A 14425-nucleotide genomic window follows, 5' to 3' on the forward strand; every position below is an offset into this window, starting at 1 on the left:
TTAATTATACAACAAACTATGACAGTGCTGCTGCTTTGGAGTTTTGGAAGTTTCTTGCAATATGTAAAATCTACCAAAACTCAGTATTTTTCAACCTATGAGTAAATAGGGAAAACTCCTTACAGTAGAAGAGTTTCAATATTTTCATATTCTTTTTAAACATTAATATCACTCAACATTGTCTGATGTAATACTAGTATTAGAAGGAATTATGTCTCTTATGTCTGGTCTTCAAAAGTATGAATTTTACATAGAATTTTAAGATAACTCCCTGAACATTGGCGGAATAATAAAACTGTGAAAGGTTAAAGTTTTCCTTTTATACCAAGACATCCAAACTACCTTACCATTGCTCTTTTTAAAAATACTCTTACAGAACCCAACATCTCATGCTACTATATCTACTCCCAAGAATTTCATTGTGTCTGGGATCACAAAGCATAGAATATTTAAACTTTATTCATATATGTCCCTGCTGAGAAAAGCACAGACAAAGAAACAATCTATTCAGCCTCTTCTTTCTATGTGAAATTACATGTTAGAGTCACATTTTCAGAGACACAAACAACATTTTGTGAGCTTTTTGTCCTCAATATGTATTTGATCCCAAAAACCTATCCAGACAATCAGGTCTTCAGACAACTCATTTGCAGAGCTCACAGCATACCTATGGTATGACAGCTAAACATGATTAGACCAACACAAACAAACTCCCTAATGTCTACATTGTTAATTATAGCAGAGAGGTAATTAAGTTACCCCTTGCTGCTTCCATGTAAGACAACGGGAGAACAATGGCACAGTTTGATAAGAAATGAGAAACACATGCACCAGAGACACAAAGGACAGACCAGTACCAGAGCACCATGACTATCTCTCCTTGCTGGCACCAGAGACAACGAGAGCTGCACTGAGGCAGTCCTAGCACAAGGAAACAGTGGAGATTTTCACCCTGTACTTCCCAATTCAAGCCTAACATCCTGTGACTCAGTTCATTTGCATAATTCTCAGGTTTTCAGGAAGACAGGAACCATCAGTCTTTGGAAATGAATTTCCTTAACATAACTTTGGGGTGTAAAATACTCTGCTGATGTCATTTGCGGTTACTTGCACATGGTGGCCCTGAATAAAATGAGACAACACAGGGGCAGTAGTCTGCTGAAGCTGAAGCTCCAGTATAAACTCCCTACAATGTCTAAGACATGGAGCCTGAAGGCTAAGTGAGGTAGGGAGGTAGCCAACAAAATTACCTTGATGAAAGACATCATGTAGCTTCCACCTCCCCCTCAAAGAAGATACAATCATCACTTACATGTTCATCATTAAGGAGGTGATGAATAGCAGGACAAGCAGAAATGGAGCACAGAATGCTTTAAATGTGCTCAAAGCCCAAGTCAGATGTGACTTTTGCATATTCCTTTTGAGAGCTGCACTAAAAAACCTGCAGTGTGGTGTACAGAGAATCCAGTGACATGTCTTTCATTAGCCAGCCACAAAGGTAGACTCCACAAGAAAAGGTGGAAAATCCCAGCTCTCCCTAGAGAATCTTACAATGGGCTCTGGCTCACCACAAACCTGGAATCATCTGCACTACAATGGTCACTCTGCAGTGGGAATATACACAGCCTGCAATCAAAAGGTATAAATGAATTCCCCACTGGAAAACACTGAAGTTTGAATTTAAGAATAAAACTGCTCAGCTTTCATAAGCTAAAGATGTGTCTGGTCTGTATTTTTGCTTCCTGTTGATACTAGAAAAAAGGAAGCACTGTAAAACCTGAAGGACCAGGAAATCATTGTATGACATTAGAGCTGGAGTTCACATACTTCCCAATGAAAAAGGAAGGCAAGAAAATATGCTGAATGAATACACAGATTGGAAGGTGCCCAAACCAGAGCAGATTTCAACCAACCTGTTCCTGAGCAACTAGAATAGAAACAATGCCAAAACTTAAGGAAGGAAGAACAGGATTTGCTCACACCTCACAGGCTCACCTTCAGAGGTGTTTTTCAAGATGGGGTGTAAAGAACTCACTCATTACAGATCCCTGCTACACCAGTGTTGTTTATGGCAGCTCTGAAATTGCACTGTCATAATTCCAGCTGAAGTCTGGAAATTGAGGGAAATCCCTGGTAAAGAGAACTTTTTTTAGATCCTGGAAGGAATTTTCAGAATCTGCAAAATATTACTTTTCAATCTTTGAATTAATTTTGGTTCTGCCCATTTGTGCCAAAATGCTTCTAACCTTTACGGGGCATGCAATGACTTGCTGCTTGTTACATTGCAAGGTATGAGTTGACACAAGAAAGGACAAGATTGTATACATGACATGAGGAGCTGTTGGGAGAGAGGTGTAAGAACCAAGGGGACACTGACATTCACTGAATCTCTAAAGAATGTCACATGGAGGCAAATCTGTCAAAACCATGGTGACAGGAAAGAGCAAATGGCCCTTCCTAATGTGCTAGGAACTGGGGGTTGCCCCATGGGGGGATGCTCTCCTGGACTGCTGAGCACATTACATGACAGATGTGTTTTAGCTGAACTAGACTCTCCAGATGCCCCAAGGTGGGGCAACAAACCGTCAAAGCCTCAGTTTATATTAATAAGCCAATCTTAAATTGGCACACTGCAGGTGCCAACCTGCAAGCAGATCCACCAGGCCTGCCTCAGGGATGGCAAGAGCATTTGGAAGCAAGGACAGCCTCAGCCATGTAATTTTTGTCTGTCACCACTAGTCTATCAGAGCTCCAGGCAACCAACTCCTCCTAAGATGAATTCCTGAATGTTTTAGGTCAGACACAGGCAGACAGGCAGGAATACGGTCACACAGCCACCTCAGAGCTTGTAGGTTGGAAATGAAGGCACCTACCAATGGACACACTATTGTGCTCAGGCAAGTAGTACCTGCATGGGCATCTGTATCACAGTTTGGATCCAGGTGTCATGCATAGACATGAAAGTTATGGGCCAGGAGAGAAAATAACCTTTCTACTTGCCTGAATATACGTGCTATTTCATCTGATAATATTCAAATCTCTTTAGCTACATTATAATGAGGTTAAAGCAAGAAAAATTTCCCCACCTCAAATATTACAAATGTCAGTAATGAGAACAGTAAAAATGTCACCACACGGAGAAAAGAGTGAAATTAGCATATTTAGAGGAGTATTATACCCATGAGTGAAATAATGCAATCAGCTAGCTGCAAGATAAAGCTAATTTGGTTTCCAACAGTTTATCAACAATACACTGCTCCTTTACATTAACAAATTTAACCAATACCATATCCTGCAAACAAGAATAATTCACACAGAATATTACACTGTGTTAATTAAATAGCTGGAATAGAAAAGGTCAGGCCACGACTGAAAGATGCGCATATGGGTTGTGAAGCTATGAAAAGATGGAGCGATTTCAAATCAAGCAATTAAAATAAATTATTTAAATCATCATTAAGTCAATAATAAATATACTTAAATATTTTTGAGCCTATTTTGACAGCCCCTTTAGTTTGTTGTTGTTTCTCAGAAATTTCTCTTTCCTCATGAAAGAGTCAAAATATCTTGAAACCCATCGTAAGATGAAGTGTCTTGGATAAGTTATCAAAGAATGATCCTGCTTATATTCAAGTTTTCATTTGACCAGGCAGATAATATGAGGCATGAGACAAGTTTTGCAGTTAAGAAGGACACCACAAAACCCCACTTGTCTTATTTCTTGATGGGTTTCCTGCCACTAGAACCATGAAACCTCCACAATTACTACAGTTAATTGAAAAATGTTCAAAGAGAGAAGTACTTTTTCACATTGTTTACTTCTGCAAATAGCAGCACTTTGTCTTTGGATGAATGCCAGCAAATCACTTAAATTACAGTTGTAACATACCCTTTTTTAATTGAAAGAATATTTTGGCATGGGCTAAAGTATGCTGAGGTGGTAATGTATGAAAAGGACTTAGTAAAATGGGGAATTAATCTTATTTGGAGCTCCAAAGCACTACCAGAATATATATCAGCCATGAGGAAAACCCCTATGTTTTTACTGTACTTTTGTCACTACAGCTGTACACAGCAGCCTCAAATTTGAGTTTTCTGTATGTCCCCCATTATTTAATTGTGTGTGAATTTTATTTTTCATGTGGCATTTCCTGAAGTTTTGTAGACAAAATATAATTTTCTTTTGATCATAGTTCTGCTGATTTCAGTCAGCATATACTTCCTTGTTGCACTTTCAGTCTAGAAAACTGAGCTGCATGGACTAAAAAAATGCGATGTCTGTTATGTTCTGAGAGGAATTTCATGGGAATGAAAGGAAACCTCGGAGGTTTTGGCCGCAAAATTGTGGGATGGTGGCCATGTGTAAAATTCAGCTGTGCACTGCCCAGCACATCAACAGTTATGACACTGACACTGGACATAAACGAGGTCTGTGGGGATCGCACCGTTCAGCTCTCCTCATTTAATTACACAGGCATTAATCAAACTAACTTCCAGACTTGGTGACAGAATGTCTAATCAAGCCACACTGAAATACCCAATATTTTAGGGAACATGAAACACTGTGCAGCATATGAGCCATTAATTTTATGACAAGTACAGATGGTTGATCTACAGATAAATTCTCACATAAACTAATCTAATGAATATATACTTCAATCTATTTAAATGATAACACTAATGAGCATAGTGTTCCTCACATGATGGTATATTGACCCGAATTATTTTAAAATGGACTTCTGTGCATGTTGTATCCGAACCCTGATATGTTTTCCCTCTCAGTTCGGACCGTGGTTGATTTGTATCCACCAAAGCAACACGATTTCCTTCTCCCTTTAAGAGGATCGATATCCGAGGGATGCCCTGCTGCAGCACCCCCCTGCGCGAAGGTACCACGCTGCTGAGGGGGCCCGCGGCCGACAGGGACGTGTTGGAGGAGGAGCTGATGGAGGGGCTCGGCGGGTCCGGTCATGGGCCCGGTCACGGGCCCGGTTACGGCCCCGCTTCAGCCGCCGCTTCACCCTCCCCATACCCTCCTCGGCCCGGGCCTGCAGCCGCGCCGCGCTGGGGTCCGGGCCGAGGGGCACCTACCCGGCGCGGGGGGACGGCAGCTCTGCGCCCCGGCCATGCTCCGGTGGCTCTGCCTGCGGGGCGGCTCGGGCGGGCCTCGCTCGGCACCGCCTTCGGCGGCGGAAGGGGCAGCGCGGCCCGGGAGCCGCGGCGGGGCGGAGCCGGTGGCGGCGTGACGGCCGGAGCTCCCCGGCCCAGCCGGTGACACCCGGGTGGCCGCGCCCGCGGGCAGCCGCGCTCCTGCCCCGGGCTCCTCTCCCCCGCTCCCCGCGGGGCGCGGCCCGGTGCCTTCCCCGTCCCGCACGCCCCCACTGCCCGGCGGCGCGGCTCCCTCCCCGCGGGCGGCGGGCCCGGCTCTCCTCCGCGGCGCCGGTTCCCTCCTCCCCTCGCCGGCGGAGGAAGGAGGCGGCCGCCGGCCCTGCCCGACCGCGCATGCGGCAGCGCCGGGCCGGGGCAGCGCTGCCGCGCTCGGGGGCTGAAGTGTGGGTGTCCCTTCCCCCGGCCCCGTCCCCTCCTCCCCTGCGGGCCCCCGGCAGCGCCCCCGCAGATGGGCTTGGGCTGGAGCAGCGCGGAGGAGCGGCGGCCCCTCCTGCCGCCGCCGCCGCAGCAGCCGCGGCCGCAGCCGCGGGGGCCGGCGGGGGTCCCGGCGGGGGTCCCGGCGGGGCGGCTGCCGCCGCTGTCGGGCCGCGTGTACGGGCGGCGGTGGCTGGTGCTGCTGCTGTTCTCGCTGCTGGGCTTCGCGCAGGGCCTGGTGTGGAACACCTGGGGCCCTATCCAGAACTCGGCCCGCCTGGCCTTCGGCTTCAGTGGCTGGGACATCGCCCTGCTCGTCTTCTGGGGGCCCATCGGCTTCGCGCCCTGCTTCTTCTTCATGTGGCTCATGGACAAGAAGGGTGAGCGGGGCCGGGGGCGGCGGGGCCGGGGGTTCGGGACTCCCCGACCCGCTCCTGTGGCTTTCCCCGGGCCAGGCGGGGACGCCGTGGCCGTGTCCCCCGGCGCCGCGGTCCCGTGGCCGGTGAAGGGGACGCTGCCAGACCGGGAACACTCGGGCCCAATGGCCTCGGCCTTAAAAAGGGTTGACTAATACCTAAAAGGCATCATGACTGCTGTTTTCAGTACTCTGCCCAAACGAAGACTCATCAAAGTCCATTCACAAGGAAGATACTAAGCGGAATTAGGGCATCTGACGTCGCATGGGAGGTGTGGGTCTGGAGGAGCTGCTCCAGTCCGGCATTGCCATCCAGCTGTTTGACCTGGTGGTGATTTCTGGTTACCAGCTGTCAAACAAACACGAGTTGATGTTTTGATCAAGTAGTGCCATTGCTCAGGGTGGCCATTGCATCTTGAAAGAAGTTCTTCATTTTTAAAAGCAGGCTGGACATGAAGTTGGTGTTTTTCTTTCCATTGTGCTAGGGAGATACAAAGACAGAGAACACAGAGAAGTTGCGCTTTGGTGTTTCAAAGAGGAGTACAAGGAAGAGTTTCCTAATTTGTGTTCAGACCATTGCATCTCAGTAGCAAACTTACCAAAATGGTGTTTGTCTCTGGAGAACTTCTCCAGGGTCTGTGTGGTTCCTCTGTGGTCACCCAGGGGACCATTCCACTGAGGTGTTTGCAGATTTCAGTTTTTGGGCCTAAATCCACTGAAGGGATTTCTTTTAATTCCTGTTTAAACAGACCTCTAAACAGGAGATAGTACCAGTGGACCCTTGTGGCTCCTGATCCTAAGTGCTATGTATTCCATTTATTTAGGAATTAATAGCTCATTTGTGGGAAAGGAAGGGGAAGAGGAAGGGAAAGTGAAAGCAGGCAGGGAGAAAAGTTGTATTTGAGAAGGCCTGTTTCAAAACTGTAATTACTTTTCCTAAAATTGAAGAGGCATTGGGGGAATAAAATTTACTGGGCTGAAAGTACATTCTGGAAATGAGTCCATGGTGGCTGTTCATCCAGTCTTCTCTCAAGCAGTTTAGACTTGAGCTGGCAATATCTGTCTCAATTGATACATAATAATGTTGTTAATGATCTTAAAATTAAAGCAAGTTAGTTTGGTTTCTACAGTGAAGACTGCTCATGGCATGAAGGAAATAAAAGTAAATGTGAACCTATGCTTAGAGAGCTGAGTCTGTATTTTTATTTCTACATTTTCTATGAAGTTGATCCTGAGCAATGCAAAATAATACTGTAAAAGTTTGGAAGCAATTCATGGGAAAAGAAACTTTAGTATTTTGTGCTTTTATATTATGATTAGTAGTGTAGTTGTGGGATTTCTTGGTTTCATGTGTAGGTTGTTTTGATGAGAATATGTATACAGGTGTTTTTCTCATTTCCCTAACTGATTGCTTTGGAGGGTTCTTTTGTGTGTTTGTTGGTTTTTTTTTATTTTTAATTCTCATGTTCATTGGAGGTGCAGATATGAGCAACCCCTTTACTCTTGGTTTGCTGCTGTCCTTATTGAGAGAATGTTGGTAGGTAACCTGAACAGGGCATCTCAACTCATTTGGCTGTGTGCGTAAGGAGTACATGTGGGCACTGGAGCAAGTTCTTTCCAGATCAGCAGGTTTTGTGAGGGCACTGAATGTTTTCTGATACTGTTTCTTGCTGTTTGCTGAGTCTGGGTGATTCCCACAGAGAATGTGGTGCTGTTCACTTTGGAAGTGATGGTGGAGTCCTGTCACTTGGTTCATCATGGAGCAGACAGGAGAGCTGCTGAGCCCCCAGTCAGCCATGGGGCACACTTCACTGGAGGCATGCTCTGGGGAGGAGTTTACTCCACTGCTCTTTGGAGTACCTGTGTTCCAGGAGGATCTTGACTTTTGCTTTGAAGCTGTAAAGTTGGTTGAATCTGATCTTGCAAGGCTCGTATTTCACTTGCTTGCTGTTACACCAGATTTACTCTGGAGAAACTACACCATTTACTCTTTGACTTGAATCATTTGTCACTGGAGTTGGCTAGTAAAGGAGCTGTCAGGAAAAAATGTATTTGTGAAGTGTCAACATGTAAAACTTGGCAAGTATCAGAAGTATGACACTGTAGATGAGGCATGTCAGAATCTAAGAGGAGATTGTGCTGTTAGGTAGTCCTATACTTCACAGTCAGAGGTAAATCGAACTGATAAGTATCTGCCTGCTGTCACTTAATCGGATTTTCTGTTTTGATGCTTCAGAAGAAGTTCAGAAGAATTGGTCTTTTTGGTTTTTAGTTGTTCATTCACAGCACATAGTTCACAGCATAAATCTGTATCCGTACCAGACTTCTGTTGTGCATTTTGTGCACCTGCTCCAGTTTCAGTACTGGTTTGGTCACTTTTCTTCTGTTTTTTTTTTTTTGCTTCTTAACTAATTGGAAGTTGAAAGAATAAATATTCATGAATAGCATACTAATAGTTACAAGAAGCATGTCTTGGATTCCGTGAGCCACTTCCATTACAGCTTTTCAGAGAAGTGTGGGGCCCTCTGAGAAGAGACAACAGCAGTGGTTATTTTTAGTGAGAGGTGTGCTAAATAAACTCTTTTCTTCAGTTCTGTACAGAAGGGTTCTAGGAGGGAGGAATTACAATTTTTTTTGGTTTTTCTAACCTCAAAAGGTTTACTGGCCTTTGTGAACTTTTTCCCTGTGGCCTACTGAAGGTATCCCCTGGATTCACTCTGAAGGCCTGGTTGCAGCCAGCCCAAGCTGGGCAATTGGGGAATGGCAGGAATACCTGGACTGTGAAAGGTGTAGAGATGCTGTCACTTCTGGCTCCCCGAGGAATAATTCTGGCAACTGTATGCCTCCCCAGAGGATGACCCAGAAGGGTCTCGGTGCCAGAAGCAGCATGACAAAAAGTCTTGGTTGACTTAAGACCATGTTGCTATGGATCTGTAGGGATATCATGTTTTTTATGAAGCTGAAGATGATTTTTCATCAGGAAGGTAGTGATGGTCTTCACAAGGCTTCACAAAGAAGCCTTTTTACTTGAAGATCTGAGCAGACTCAAAGAAGACATTTTTGAAGGGATTTTCCACACTGTTTTAAAGGGTCTTTGAGGTGATGGAGGAAGTCTGGATTTAGCCCATGTCTCTGTAAACTGAAAGCTACTTTGTGGTTTTGCTAAGCTCTTGTCCTCAAATATACATTTGTTTTCAGATGCATAGTGAGGTTCACATATCACAGCTGAAAGTTCTCTGGGGAATGAGCTCTGTTCCTGTTCCTGCCTCCCAACTTGCTCTGGCTGAATTGTGCCAGCCTTTGAGCACCCCCAGGGTTTTCCATGTTCCTTGGCTGGGTGCTGTGTAAGGACAGTGGTGGCATCTCTCACATTTCTTACTCCTGTTCTGGGGTGGGTGCATGATGAAATTCAGCAATTATATGTCACTTTTGAGTATGTGCCATTTTGGGTGGGTTTGAAAACTGTTTTCTATGTGTAGGATTAGAGGTGTTGTCTTGGTTGGTTTCTTTGTGAAGAAAGGTGAAAAGACAGAGGGTGCCATGGAGCTATGTGTCTTATTTGGTGTATTTTCTTTAGCAATAGGATTAGAGAGTCCTTGTTTAAATTCTAATTATCTTTAGAGATTTAATAAGACTGAAATTAAATGGGAAATTACTTAAGTGTGCTATTGGATGGACCCTTGTTGTTTACATGATTAAAATTAGCTACAATTTGTCACATGATGCTTGAGTGTTTATGTACATTTCATGCCTTGAGTGTTTCATTTCCTGAGAACTGTAAATACAACCTCGCAGGACTGTTAGCATGTTTATATGTCTAACTCGAAATCAAAAGCTGGATCTGGTTCACCAAGGGGGTTTTATTAAGCTCCTAGTTACAAAGTGAGACCTAGAAGCAATATGTGTCAGTCTTCATTATGTTCCCATATAAGCAAGAAGAGGCAATGAAGGATGAAATATTTTATGATAGTTTACACTGAACAAATTGAATAGAATGGTGATTTTTTTCATTAATTTTTGGAATGCAGTGAACAGTTTTATATTGAATTTGAAGATGAGACATATTACTTGTAAAAGTGGAATGTAATCTATTTCTTGGTCCTTTTTTATAAAATTATATATGCTTATGTGGGTTGCATATACAATCTCAGTAATTTTATTTTGCTGAAATTGAATTTATGCAGCAGTGTTACTCTAGTGATTACATTATGAAGTAGAGAGAAAACTTCAATAATCAGATTCTGGTTTTAATCAAGATTGGCTTGTCCATTGACACCATGAAAGTTTTTATCTGTAAGAGTAGTTATTTCTTTCCTGAATACCAAACTCTTTATTTTATTGCTGTCTCCTAAATCATGCATCTTGGTTTCCTTCTCTGAAGACATTTGATAGCTCTTTCTCTTCCACTTGGGAATTTTGAGATTAAATTCTTTAATGCAGTCTGACAAAATTGTCATGACTATTGAGTACAAGTACTAAATCAGACCTTACTGATACAAAAAATGTTCTTAATAACTGTTCTCCCTATAAAATAAACTACACATGATGTAGAAGCAGAACTGTGCATGGCAGCTTTCATGTTTGGAATTCTTGGATTGTCACTTGGTGCTGGATGCATATTCTGGTTTTGCTTTCATGGGTCCTCTGGGTACCTCTACCTCACATAAAGGGTCACTGGGACATAAGGGAGGTGACTCCAGGTGAACTTGTTTTCTCCTGAGATTTTAGTCTAGGAGGTGTTTGTGAAATGCCTTTGGGTTTATTTTGAGAGATGTGAAAGTGGGTACAGAGAGAAAGCAGGTTGTCCTTCTAGAAGTTGGTGGAAGCATTGAATGGCCAAGTGAATCCAACAGGTGGGGAAAATTTTCTCAAGTGTTCCCATTATGCTTGGCATTTCAGGGTCCTTCTCTGTCATTCAGGCTTTTGGACAATGTAAGTATAAATTTGACATGTTACTAATAACTTAGAAGAATCACTGCAAGTGTAGTTGCTGATAGGTTCCATTGTTAATATAGATGGATTATGTGGAGTAATTTCCATGGTGGCACTCAGAAGAAAATGGGACTTTTTGATGGAAGTATTCGTAGTTCTGTCATGCCATAGATGCTTAACAGAAGGACAAAAGAGGTGGCTTGTGAACTTTCAAAGTCTGAGAATTTTCACCTTTGGCAAAGAAATGCATTTTCCTTTCCTTTTTGTCATGATCTCAGAAATAGACTTTTCTTATCTCAGATTCATGACTGCAAGATGAGTGCCCAGTATTTCAAAGTGACCAATTTGATAATTCATGTGCTAAGTTCAAGCATGAGCCTCAGCTAAAAACATCTGGGATAAGACTTGGCCTAAGGCTGTGAGACTTTAACTTAGTGACATCAAGCCAAAAGGATTTACATGCTGCAACAGTAGAAGTTTTTAGGCATTCTGACTTCGGCAGGTTGATACAGTCTGCAAGAAATACCTATGGGAAAACTTACAGATTCAAAAATGTGAGTAGAATGGCAAGGGAGCAAGTAAGAAAGGCAAGTATGATGCAGAGATTAGAGAGTAGCCTCATAATAAACAACTGATTCTACTTAGTATTTATGGTGTTAGGATCCAGTAATTATGATTATTAGAGAGATGCCTCTGCGTGAATTAAGGTGCAAATGAGACCATATGTCCAAGTTTGTAGTACGGATTTTATTTAACATAAATGTGAGGTAGAGAGAGATAGAAATAAGAAAAAAAGAGGGAGAAAGGGAGTGACAGATTAAGTAGAAAAGTATCTCTACCCACAGATCCAGACAACATCCCGTTGGTTCTCTTCTTGTCTTCTCAGTGTGGGGGGTCCTGAGGTCACTCCAAACTTTCACCGTTAAACATATTAGCAAACAAAGGAATCAGTGCTCATTTGGCTACACAGTTCTTTTATTCTATGGGTTAAATGATTCCCTCTATTCCAATGTTAATTAGTCCCATGTTCAGTCTTTCTCTTTGAGTTGGGGGGCTTCTCAAATGGGTGGGCTGTGGCCTCCACCTGCTGGACCCAGTCAGAACTTTCAGCCCAGTTGCTGTGTTGGCTTTCAGTGTAGATTCCTTGTGTTTATTGCCAGTGCTCCCCCAGCTTGTTTTTCTCTTCCTGGTCTGAGATAATCGGAAAATAGTAGCACCTTTATCTTATCTCAAGTTCCCATCAGGTGGCATAATTTACTGTCCAAATTTCCAGGAATTCATGGAGTCATATTCAAGGGGGAGGGGTAGCTTGGAGAGCTTGGTGGTCACAGATGAGCAGGTACTTCTTTATACAGTTTGCCATAGTGGGCAAAGTCTTTAAAAGCTGTTCAGGCTATTATGACCTTTATGTCTCTTACAAATGGCAAAGGTTTTAACTCCAGCCAGAGCAGCAAGAAGCTCTTTGGGATTGAATGAAAGTTAAATGTGAACTTTGGGCTTCAGCTAAGAAAGGAGCCGGGGGAGAATGCCTTGACTCCAGAAGTGAAAGGTGCATGTGTTTGGTGAAAATGCAAGTGGCTGATGCACTTGAACCAAATACAAAAGCAGTTTGAAGGAAAATACCTTCTTTACTGCAGTCTGTCTCTCATCCTGTAGACAGCTACTGCATGCTATTAATGGTCCATACTTCATTATCTTTTAAGTGATACTGATCCACACCTATCAAATCCTGTGAAAGGGATTAATTTTCCTATGCTAACAAATCTTGGAAGAAATGAGATGAAGTGTTGCTTTTCATGTGGAGAGATGAAAGAAGCAATTAGAGAGCTGAATATAGGTAAATCTCACTAGAGCAGGTATTTGATCAGCTTGGTTTTACAAAATTTATTTTGATGAGTGCTGGTGTGCATATTTGTATAGACATACTTTTCCTCTGTATCATCAGAAGAGAAGAAAAAGGAAGACTGAACCAAACTTTGCTTTTGTTGCTAAATTTTATCTACTGTGGCTGTATGAATGTTCACAGAGTGTTTGTGCAAGTGCTTCCAGAAGTGAGACACATTAGAGAATAGATTGGCCCACCCTCCTTGGAGTCAGGCATGCTGCAAAAGACCACTTGATACACAGTGATTAGCAACACAGAGTGCTTTAATTAGGAGCTGGTAAATTGTATTAACTTGATGCTGCTCTGGTTCATCATAGCAATGCTAGCTTGATTCTTAGCAGTGCTTCCATACCTCCTGCTGGGCCAGGTTGAGTTGAAAAGCATCAGTTGGGGCTGTAGATAGATGTCCTCTACTGGAACTAGGTCTTTCTGTTGGGTTGGGTTCCACCCCAGCTCTGATTGCTGCCGAGTTTCCATACATTCTCTTTATGCTGCTCTCCCATGCAGCTGCTGTGCCCTTTGCACTCTTCACACAGGTCTTTGCAACTGAGTAGGGGTACAGGCACAGCTGTTTAAACACCACGCTGTGAAGCATATCAGGAAGCTGCGTGCTTGATTTGGAAGAACTTTTCCATGGTGGAAAGTAAAATAATTCTATTTGCATATAGCTCATGTGACAACAGTAATGGCCCTGCTATCTGGGATAACGCTCTTGGGCTTTGGCACGCTGCATGTACAAGCACAGTGAGCATGGGGTGACAGCCATAAACTCAAACACAGGGAATTCCACCTCAACATGAGGAAGAACTTTATGTTGTGGGTGGCAGAGCACTGGAACATGCTGCCCAGGGAGATTGTGGAGCCATGTCTCCTCGCTGGAGACACTCAAAATCCATCTGGATGCATTCCTGTGTCACCTGCTCCGGGTCACCCTGAGCCTTGGCAGAGGGCTTGGACTCGAGGATCTCCAGAGGCCCTTTGCAACTCTGACAATTCTGTGATTCTGTATGCAGCTTGATACACCTTGGTGCTGGGAAGCTGATGAATAGGGAAGTAATTTACCAGTGTAAAATATGATCCCTTGCTTTTCTTATGCAGCTACTAACACAAGCAGTTAAAGCACTGAAGCATCCCTGAACTGGATCAGGACACAGGTCTGGATAGGGAGATATTTTGTCAACAGCAGCTTTTAGATTGAGTACAGGGGTAGTAATACCAGGACAGCTGTGCACTGATACCTCCCTTTTATGCTCACATGGTTTTACTACTCTTCATAACCTTCTCTTGACCCAAGTTCACTCTAATCTCACTGCTTATTCTCTACTTCCTACCTCACCTGTCTTGTGGTATGCCCATCTTGCCCTCCTGTTTTCCTCTGTTTTCCACTCCTCTTGGTTGTTGAGGAGGAGGAGAGGTTGGATGCAAGAAGATCCAAGGGCTCAAAGGAGTGAGAAAAGCCTGTGGATGGATGAGAAGAGGGAGAGAAGGGGAGAGTGTGGAGCAAGGTAGTGGGTGAAGTATGGGAGGCACAGATGCAGAAATAAGATCTGGAGCCAGAGAGCAAGAAATGCTGGGAATGGGAGAGGTTAAGGAATGAGTCGAGTAGGAGA

At 43.8% G+C, this 14425-nt stretch overlaps 2 protein-coding genes across 3 annotated transcripts in view; one reads left to right on the forward strand and one right to left on the reverse strand.

Annotated features, from left to right (window-relative positions):
• The window catches only part of HSPBAP1 (HSPB1 associated protein 1), a 38424-nt gene extending 33268 nt beyond the window's left edge, over positions 1-5156 (reverse strand). The window contains exon 1 of one of the 2 annotated variants that reach the window (XM_054278241.1): positions 5092-5156. In XM_054278241.1, coding sequence (XP_054134216.1) covers positions 5092-5128 — 37 coding nt within the window. In that variant the 5' untranslated portion in view covers positions 5129-5156. Of the gene's footprint in view, positions 1-2873; positions 2944-5091 lie in introns of those variants that run through there. The other variant, XM_054278243.1, reaches the window with a different exon arrangement.
• A 461-nt stretch (positions 5157-5617) lies between these two features.
• Positions 5618-14425, forward strand: part of SLC49A4 (solute carrier family 49 member 4) — a 68920-nt gene continuing 60112 nt past the window's right edge. Inside the window, exon 1 of the mRNA XM_054278245.1 lies at positions 5618-5963. Coding sequence (XP_054134220.1) covers positions 5618-5963 — 346 coding nt within the window. The remainder of the gene's footprint in view (positions 5964-14425) is intronic.

Source organism: Melozone crissalis, unplaced genomic scaffold (assembly GCF_028551555.1).
Source record: "Melozone crissalis strain CALT ecotype California unplaced genomic scaffold, PUWL_Pcris_2 ptg000023l_1, whole genome shotgun sequence".
Lineage (NCBI taxonomy): Eukaryota > Metazoa > Chordata > Aves > Passeriformes > Passerellidae > Melozone > Melozone crissalis.